The 10,409-nt window shown below is 35.6% G+C and overlaps 1 protein-coding gene across 1 annotated transcript in view; it reads right to left on the bottom strand.

The window, feature by feature from the left end:
• Positions 1-10,409, bottom strand: part of LOC106881001 (dynein axonemal heavy chain 3) — a 174,058-nt gene that overhangs the window by 49,419 nt on the left and 114,230 nt on the right. Inside the window, exons 44-50 of the mRNA XM_052972117.1 lie at positions 9,838-9,951; positions 8,105-8,254; positions 6,156-6,335; positions 5,778-5,916; positions 4,641-4,831; positions 2,306-2,401; positions 1,204-1,395 (exon numbers count right to left, since the gene is read on the bottom strand). Coding sequence (XP_052828077.1) covers positions 1,204-1,395; positions 2,306-2,401; positions 4,641-4,831; positions 5,778-5,916; positions 6,156-6,335; positions 8,105-8,254; positions 9,838-9,951 — 1,062 coding nt within the window. The remainder of the gene's footprint in view (positions 1-1,203; positions 1,396-2,305; positions 2,402-4,640; positions 4,832-5,777; positions 5,917-6,155; positions 6,336-8,104; positions 8,255-9,837; positions 9,952-10,409) is intronic.

The following is a 10,409-nucleotide window of genomic DNA, read 5'->3' as shown; positions in this document are numbered from 1 at the left end:
AATTGGGCTCATGGACTTTCTGGGATTGTAATCAATGGTCTGTTGAACTTGCTGGATAAATTCAGGTGTTCTGATGATTTCAGAGCATTTAGAATGCTTTTTATGCTTTGATACTGGTGATATATCTCCATCTTCAGTCTCTAGCTCCTTACAAACTTTGTAGATGAAAGATCTGGCAACTTTTAAAGATCGAGATATTTCTAAATCGCTATGCTCAGCCTTTATAACCACAATAACAGCATGCCTCTTCATTTCTTGAGTTAGCTGAGGGTCTGCTATTATTATTTTCTGAAACAAAGATTATACAGAGTTAGCGAAAAATGCAGCAATGACCCCAAAAAGGTATGTCCTCAAATACCTTATGCACCCTGTATATATATGTATTTTCATTTGCATTGTGTATGTCTTTGCCCACCCCCATCATCATTATCAGTTGGTGCTGATTTGCTTACATCCCTGTAACTTAGCAGTTCAGCAAGAGACCAACAGAATAAGTACCAACTTAAAAATAATAGGTACTGGGGTCAGTTCATTTGACTAACTCCTTCAGGGCAAGTAAAAGATAAAAGACCTATTGAGGCAAGTGAAATCAAAATCAAAATTGCTGACGTGACCGCTGACAGTACTGTCTGATTGGCACTCATACCAGTGGAAACTTTAAAAGCACATCCGAGCATGACCGTTGCCAGGGCCACAGATTGGCTCCTGTGCTGGTGACACGTGAAAAGCACCATTTGAGCATGATCATAGCCAGTGTTGCCTTACCAGCACATGTGCCAGTGGCATGTGAAAAACAACATTTGAGCATGGTCATTGCTAGTGCCGCTGGACTGGCTCCCATGCAGGTAGCACATAAAAATACCTTTTGAGCATGAACGTGGTCATTGCCAGAACTGCCTGACTGGCCCTCGTGCCAGTGGCATGCAAAAAGCACCCACTACACTCTTGGAATGGTTGGCATTAGGAAGGGCACCCAGATGTAGAAACTTTGCCAGACCAGATTGAGCCTGGTGCAGCCTCTGGCTCACCAGTCCTCAGTCAAACCGTCCAACCCATGCCAGCATGGAAAGTGGACGTTAAACGATAGTGATGATGATGGTGATGATGATGATGCATGTGTAAGTGAGAGTGTTTGTATGTGTATGAAATATACAGAGGGATACCAATAGAGAAAAAGAGAGACACACGGTGAGAGATAATTACCTCAAACCAATCTATTGTGCAGCAGTTGATAAGTGAAGGGTACATTCTGAGTCTGTTGCGAAATGCTTCTCCAATTGGGCTGAAGGCTAACACAATATGCAGATTTTGACGAACACGCTCAATGAATTTGTTGAACATATTCAAGGAAGTAAATTCAATAGTTATATTCTCTTGAAGTGTCAGCTGTTGCATCTAGACAAAGACCACAATGAAGCAATGGATAACAGTTAATAAAAAATTAATAATTTCCTACACAGTGAAAACCTTACAATCAATTAAACTGAACTTGTGCTTATATAAAAGGGAAACAGGAAAGAGACCAATATGTGAACACATAACTCATTGATGGAATAAGGAAGGTCATGGTATTATGTTACTGATGTTGCTATTTAGCCCTAGGTTTATCCTGAAAGAGAAACCCTATAAACAAAGGCTATCCAAACATCTCTATTTTTATTTTTTTTTTTAGGCAAAGTGTATCCAGGACTATATTATCCATAGGTAAGTTAGTGCTAATCCAGTTAAAGAAGCAGTAAAACGCCCCCCCCCCCAAAAAAAAAACTATATATATGCAGTGAGATGGAAAATAATAAAAGCTAATGATTAACATTTTTCATTCATTTGGTAAGTATGGGAAATAATTCTGGGAATGTTTCAGCATTATTTTGCTCTCTTCAGCAAAGCATAACTTTCAAAATATTTTAGTGGGAGATGTAGTGGTGATGGTGGCACTGGTTGGGGGGTTGGTGGAGATGACATAAATGGTGATGGTTGTAACAATGGTAGTTGTGGTGGTAGTAGTAGTGGCAGAAGCTGTGGTTGCTCTGACTGTAATCATGTAGGCAGTGGTGTGGTTCTTCAGCCTTGGGTCACCACTTACAGAGCAGACCTATCATCAAAAGCATTCCAGCTAAGATAATCCTGTCTATAGGGATATATAGAATTGTAATGCCCAATATGTTCTTTCTTTACTTAACACTGTAGGGTGTGATTTGAGGGGTATTTGGCTGCTATCTTTAGCAAGTCAGACCCCTGTTTGAGTCTCATACAACAGTAGTAGGTGTGATGGTGGTATTAGTGGCAGTGAGGGTAGTGATCTTACCTTTTCAATAATTTCCAGTCGTTGTTCATTATCATAAAGGTTAGGAATATCACCAGTATTCAACAACATATTAATGTCTTCCAGAAATGATGGATTCTGTTTGGTTTATAAATTATAAAAGATCATTTCACTAAGTTTAATATTTAAATTTTCATATTGAAAGTATTGAAAAGTAGTGTTGCATTTAATGTAATAAGTACAAATCAGCATAGAACATATATCATAAATGTATTTATTATTCAAAATATAATCACCATCATTAGCAAAAGTACTTTTCCACTTTGAAACCTGTTTACGGATTCCTCAGTCAGAAATAATCAAGATCTTTAGAAGACATAAAATTTTTGAAATGCCATTTCGAAATTGTCTCTGCTTCTAAATGCTTTAACCCTTGTAAAGTGTTCAAGTGACCTGAATAAGCAATAATCTGATGGTGCTGGGTCTGGTGAAAGGATGAGGTAGAGCTCCCTTATTTTTTCTTGGGTTTCCTTTGTTGAATGCGGCTTTGCATAATCAGGTTGCATAATCAGCCTTGCATAATCAGTACCCACTTTATATACTTTCTCAATCTGTTTGAAATGGTCTTGCACAGAGCTCCAAGGTTTATCAAGCCTCTGGGACAACTCTCTGATACTATGATGTAGATCTGCTTCAATTGCTGTTTTCCCTGTGCCATTATTGATGTTGTCCATCCAAAAGATCAAAATCACTATTTTTGAATTTGTTAAGCTACCTTTGGAATTTTCAAACACTCACACCATCAGAACATATATGTTTTCCCTTGTATGTATTGCATTGTTGCCTTTATGAAATTTATAAAGCATGCAATGTCAAATATGCAGCTCATTAAGTCCTTATCTTCGATGAAATATCCAATAGAGCATACACACACATACACAGTGTGTCCACATTAACATTTGGTCATTAACTCTACGTTCATTGGTTGATTGCAAGGAAATTTTTTATTGACTTGTAAACTATTTGTTGCGTGACATCAGACTTGGAAATACAGCAATACTTTTCTGTATTCCTAATAAATTTATAGATATTAAATTGCAGAGGAGTCATTTTGTACAACACAGAAATTTTTATATTCACTGTTTATTTATTGCTTGATGTGTCAAAATATTCATGGCTTTTCTGTGACTACCCAGAATTAGTTGCAATTTTTATGGGCTTCAGAGGATTATTGCTTATTTTCTTTCTTTCTTTCTTTCTTTCTTTCTTTTCTCTTTTTGCTTATTTTGTTGATGCTGAACCTTTGGACATATAGGTTACTGTATAGTTGTTATTTGACCTTTTTACATGGGTAATTGTTAGTCTCTTTTAAGTTCAATACTTTTGTTTGTAAATGTATTTGTATGTTTCATTACCATTATTTGTTCTGTACTTATTTGTTTCTTTCTTCTGTTTGACTTCAAAATCTTGCCTGCAAAATATAGCTCTTGAGGAGAGGGACTACATCACTAATCTCCCCTAGATACAATGCTGGAAGTCAAAGTCTTCAGTAGTGATCTTACCATCCTATAATTTATGAGGCTCAGTCTTTCCTTCTCTCCACACCTGTTGATTTTGTAGCTCTTTAGTAGATATTAAATAAGGCTTATGCCACCTATCCAGGTTAGATTAAACATAGAAAGTGAGCAACAAAGCAAATAACAAGGTGTTAACATCAATGGAGAAACGCTATCAGTGAAATTTAAGCATTAATGAAAACCAGTCATTACAGCAGACAATGTGAAAGAGTATCAAAGGATTTGGAGTCTGTCACTATAAAGATTCTAGCAACAGTGTAGTGTTGACAAAGTAATCTCTTAATATCAATATAATGCTAGTATTAGTAGTTTGCAAAAATCAGTGACATATCAACATGGATGTAATGTCAATCAATACAAGGAAGCTATCAACTACAAATAATTGTCAACATTAATAATTTGTTAATAAAACTGGTATGAATAGGAAATATTTAATAAACATCAATGTATTTTAAATACCAATGATTTTGTTAAGAAGCCAAAGAGATCTTTGATAAAAACAATAACATGTCACCAAAAAGATTATTCAGCATTAGAAAGGTGTTAGAACCAGAGGCGTATATTCTGGGTGTACTAGGTGTACACTGCACACCCATCAAAAATGGCAAATTCATTATAAATATAAATATAAACCTTACTCATTAATCTCAATGGAAAACTTTTGTTATACCTCTGCTTGAAATTTGGTGGCATTGGGTGTGGCAGCACACCCAGTGCAACAGCCACCACATGCCACTAGTCAGAACACTGGACAGATGATGTTCCAATGTTAGTGGAAAGGTATCTTGATGCTTGCTTACCTTGATCTGATAATCTCCCAAAAAGAAGACAAGTGGAGTACTATCTTCACCAGACTTTCGAATAATTTTCATTAGGTCTTCTCTCCATTCAGCTGTTGAATAATCTTTGCCCATCTCTATTTGGATAAGTTCAAATTCTGCAATGAATGCTGCCATTCGTGTGGCACTCTGTCTGCCAGTTCCACCAATTCCTACCAAAACAAAAACAAAATGTCAAATTTTCTTCAGTACTCTTATTAAGTAATACTACCAAATTTTAAAAACTAAAATAAGTTAGCCATCTATGTCCCATACTTAATGTAGACACATCATTAAAAGCAAGTTACTGTGTATTCATCCAGAGATAACATCTCTAATGGATATGCTATGTGTGAAAACACAAAAAAATATTGAAAAGAGATGAAAATTGTTCCAGCAGTGACTAACAAGAATGCCAGATGTATTTCAACCTAGTTGGGCCTTCTCATTTAGGCATGAGGCTGGCTATGAGTACATGTCACTGATAAGGCCTAACTTGGGAAAAATGCATCTGGTGTTCTTGTTAGCCACAGCTGGTACAATATTTGTCTCCTTCTGATATACATGGTGTTTTTAAACATAGGACTTGTATAAAAGATGTCAAATCTGGATGAATACAACAGCAACTTGCCTTTGCCTTTCAATGATGTATCTAGATTGAGTATGACACATAGATGGCTATTTTAAATTAATATATTGCTTCTATTCTATATAACAGATTTTTAAAAACAAGCTGTAAACTTTATATCTACATTTTGGAATAAAGTTTTTGAATCATAAATCTGTTACTTTTATTTTGGTAATTGATGAGTTATCAATTTGTCATTAATTAGTTACAAATGTTTGCCATAAACGGGTGATATGTGTTTATGTTATTGAATCACATCTGACAGTCATTCAAAAGTTTGATCTCTAAGTGATTAGTTTTCATTTGTCTCAACTGTTATTAGGCAGTTGTTCCTCAGCATTTACTCCCAACAATTTTCCATTAGATTTGAGATTTGCTTCTTTAAATCTGCTTTCAATGAATTACATCTGTGTCATTAATGAGCCACACGTCTGTCATACTCTTGTTGTTATGATTAAAATTATTGAGTGAACCATAAACTATATACTCACCAATGAGTAAACAGTGACCGTTGGGTTGCTTCAAAACTCTGTTGATCCTTGTAATGTGCTCCACAGCCAAATGAAACATGACCAGATCCATTGGAGTTTTACTCATCAAATTGTAATCAGCCAGATATTTCTCAATTACCTTCACAGAAACATATCACATGGTAAAGCTTTACTTATAAACAATATTCCATTCAAATCTCACATTCAGTTATTTTAGAGATGATGATGATGGTGGTGATGATGATGGTGGTTTGTGGTGGCAATGATGATGATGATGGCGATGATGATGGTGGCAATAATGATGGTGGCGATGATGATGGTAGCAATGATGATGGTGCGATGAGGATGATGAGAGTGATCTATAGTCAAGACACTTACCTGCCTCAACTCATCTTGGTCACTAATCTCATCATACAACCTGACACTGCCTTCTTTAGGCTCCATGAAGTCTCCAAATATTAAACACCTCATGTCTTTTGGGGTGACTTGTTTCCCTTTAGGGGCCAAATGTCCAAACACAGAGTTGAACTTTTCTTTGAATTGGGCTTCAATAGATAACTGGAATATAGAATATGGAAGTTTGGAGGTGAGAGAGACAGGTGGTATAGATGTAAGAATGGAGTTAAGTCTGAAGGTAAGACTAGAGACAAGTATGGAGGTAAGAATGGAGGTTTTAAGTGGAGAAGTAAATATGGGGGAGATATGAAAGTAAGAATAGAAGTATGAACAGAGCATAACATAAGGATAAATATGGCATTATGTAGGGAGTTAGGTATGGTGCTATGTATGCTAGGAATGTTTAAAACGTTTAGAAAGTTAAAAATGATGGAGTGTTTAAAGTGTGAGGAGTGCTAAGAACATTCAAAAACATTTACGAAATGCTTAATAGCATTTAAGGAATGCTTATAAAAGTTTGAGGAAGGCTTATAAACATTTAGGAGATACTTAGAAACATTTGGGAGATGGTTAGAAATGTTTGTAGGATGCTTAGAAACATCTAGAGAATGCCTAGAAATGTTTGGGTGATACTTAGAAACATATAAGGGATGCTTAGAAACGTTTGGGGAAATGTTTGCCAGCGGCGAGCTGGCAGAAATGTTAGCACACCAGGCGAAGTGCTTAGCGGTATTTCACCCATCGCTACATTCTGAGTTCAAATTCTGCCGTGGTCGACTTTGCCTTTCATCCTTTCAAGGGTCGATAAATTAAGTACCAGTTATGCACTGGGGTCGATGTAATCGACTTAATCCCTTTGTCTGTCCTTGTTTGTCCCCTCTATGTTTAGCCCCTTGTGGGCAATAAAGAAATAAGAAACGTTTGGGGAATGCTTAGAAACACTTAGGAATGTGTAGAATGTTGGGAATGCTTACAATGTTAGGAATGCTCAAATAGTTTAGAATGTTAGAATGTCTAGAAAATTGAAAATGATTGAATGTTTAGAATGTTAAAAATGTTAGCAATGTTGGAGTACTTAGACTGGTCAGAATATTGAAATATATATAGAATGTTTAGAATGGTAAAAGTATTAACAGTGTTGGAATATTAGGTTTGTCTGCAATAATGAATCCAAAACTAAAAACCAGTCTTTAAGAGCTGCTAATGGAACTTGAAGATATTTTTATTCTACTTACATACAGAATGAGTGAGCAAAGATATTCCAACTAGAAATAACAGTCAAATCTCCCTCAGATTCCACTTAATGATATTAATGAAAACAATTATATTGGATAATTTAGTATGCAAAAATGATGAAATGGTCATAGTTAGAAAGTCTTGTATTATGGGCTTGCTCATTCAGGATTGTCCTTGTTAAATAAAATAATGATAATAGTTATCTTTTCTACTGTTGGAACAAGGGGAAAGGGGCTAGTTGATTATATTGACCCCGGTGCTCAACCAGTACTTATTTTATCAACCACAGAAGGATGAAAGGCAAAGTCAATGTCAGCAGGATTTCAACTCAGAACATAAAGCTGGAAGAAATGTCACAAAGCACTTAGTCCATTATGCTAACAATTCTGCCAGCTTGCTGCCTTAATAGTAATTAATTATAATAATGGCTTCAAATTTTGGCACAAGGCCAGCAATTTCAGGCTTGGGTTGTAAATCAATTACATTGACTCCAGTGTTCAACTGGTGCTTATTTTATCTACTCCAAAAGGATGAAAAGCAAAAGTGACCTTGGTGGAATTTGAACTCGCAATGTAAGGACATATGAAATGTTGCTATGCATTTTGTCTGGTGTGCTAATGATTCTACCAGCTCACCACCCGAACAACAACAACAACAACAACAACAACAAATGAACAAATTAAATCTACCTTTACCTTAAGAATTTTAAAGAAAGCCTCTTGGTCAGCCTGATCAACAAGACGGTCTGAAAACAAGCGATAAGTCTCATGTGTCCACAAGCGAATGATTTTATGAATGCATTCTGGATCTTCTGAGACAGACTGTGGGGAAAATAGGAGAATACCCTGTAAAAAAAAAAAGAGTTAAGTGACAAAAGGAATTACAAATGCTTAGCTTGGTCAAATCTGGATGTAAAATATAATAATATATTTAGATGTGATACACATAATATAACTATTTCTCATATTCATTATAATATCACAAATTGATAGAGGTTTGGCAGAATTGACTGAATAAACTGAAATATATGAGCTAAAAAAAAATATGCAAAGCATCTGGTCCAACTTTCTTGCAGTTCTGCTAATCTACCAATCAATGGATACTATTTTATCATGCCTAAAAAAAGTTGAAAGCTAAAGTTGGCCTTGGTGGAATTCGAACTCAGAGAACTGGAACAAATATGAGGCATTCTAATGATAGATGACCTCATGGTGAACAGCAATTACAACGTTGACATTTGTTACGTGTAACTCAGTCTTGCTGTGAATTGGCAGTCATTAGAGTATCAGATCATTCCAAATAAAGGCCCTTCATACATCTCTTGAGTCCAGTTTTCCCTTTTCTATTGTTACTGTCATCTGAAAATTTGAATATCCCAAGTGTGGTATATATAGCCACCCATTATTCATTTTATCATAAGATAAAAGGTTTTAAGTTTTGGTTAATGAAAGTTTACAGGTTGATTGTTATATTTATTGACAATATTTTACATCTATTTACAATTCAAAATGGCCACCCTTTGCTTTCATCATAGTTCTTAATTCTTTATACCAGCCATTTTCAGTGCTACAATTTGTTCATATTTTGTTTGATTAAGGATTAACAATAAAACAAGAGGATGTTAGGAAGCTTTACACAATGTTTGCAATTATTTTTGCAAATAGTATTGTTTCAATTTATGTTTGAATAAGGGGTAAATTATTATGTTTGAATAATGGGTTAATGTATATACTGAACCCAGTATATGAATAAATTGCACAACAATATACATTCAGCATACTCTGATTGCCAGTATTAGATATCCTGATTACCACTCTAAATCCCATATAACATATTAGACCCCACCATCCAATATGAAAGTCTGTTACACACTACCACCCTATATATGCCTTGAATAACTTCTTCTGTAATAGTGTACCATGGTATACAACATACTATGATTAACATACTGTATTACACATTACAATGGCAATTTTGGCAATATTCACCATTTTTTTGTTCTATGGCACACTGAATCAAGTGCCAAAAATGCTATGTTACACTAATTCTTAAAAAAATGTTATCTTATAAAAAGAAGTACTTAAATTATTTTAAAACAGAGATGGGTGTATCCATTGTACTTTGCTGCAAAAAGAATACACATATGCTAGTGCAATGCATTAAAAACATATTACAATCATGAAATTAGCATTAAGCTTATCTCATTCTTTCTTGTGGAACCCTTAGGAACCTTTTGCGGAACCCTAGGATTCCAGGGAACCCCGGTTGAGAAATGCTTCTCTATAGGTTTGCTAGTCTACTGTCATCTACTGTATGCCATTTAATAATATTTGAATGCCCTTTCACTTGTATGACCTATGAAGCTGACTCCAATACTGACACCATATCTCTCATTGATATAACATGTAACATCTATTTCACTTCTCACCTGTATGACACGTGCAAAATCTCGAAGGTTGAAGACATAATGAGACTTTGAGGGAGTAGGTAAAAACTTGGTGACAACTTTCTTGTAGATATCCAATGTGGCATGAATAATGATCTGTAACCACAATATAGTAGAATTAAGTTTGTGCTAACATGGCTAACTTATGAAGCAAAGTTAGCGCTAACAGGTTTAATTCAAAGAACATATAAAAAAAGGCTAACTGGAAATAATTATGCAAAGTGGGGGAAAAAGAGAGAGAAGGAGGAAGGTAAAATGAGAGAGGGGAGAGACAGGATGAGAGAGAGGGGAGAGACAGGACGAGAGAGAGGGGAGAGACAGGACGAGAGAGAGGGGAGAGACAGGACAAGAGAAGGGAGACAGATGGGATGACAACATATAGTACACCGTTCACCTATTCAGGTAACGTTAATTTGATGGAGGGAGTGAACTAATGTATGGAACATACATTTGGTCACTATAATCAAATCATTTGTGCAGGTCGTTTGGCAGAAAGCTGAACACTCATACGTTGCCTTTGATGGGAGAGTCCATCATATATATATATACATATA

Source organism: Octopus bimaculoides, chromosome 1 (genome assembly GCF_001194135.2).
Source record: "Octopus bimaculoides isolate UCB-OBI-ISO-001 chromosome 1, ASM119413v2, whole genome shotgun sequence".
In the NCBI taxonomy this organism is placed as follows: Eukaryota; Metazoa; Mollusca; class Cephalopoda; order Octopoda; family Octopodidae; genus Octopus; species Octopus bimaculoides.
This window is presented reverse-complemented; position numbering and strand designations above follow the sequence as displayed.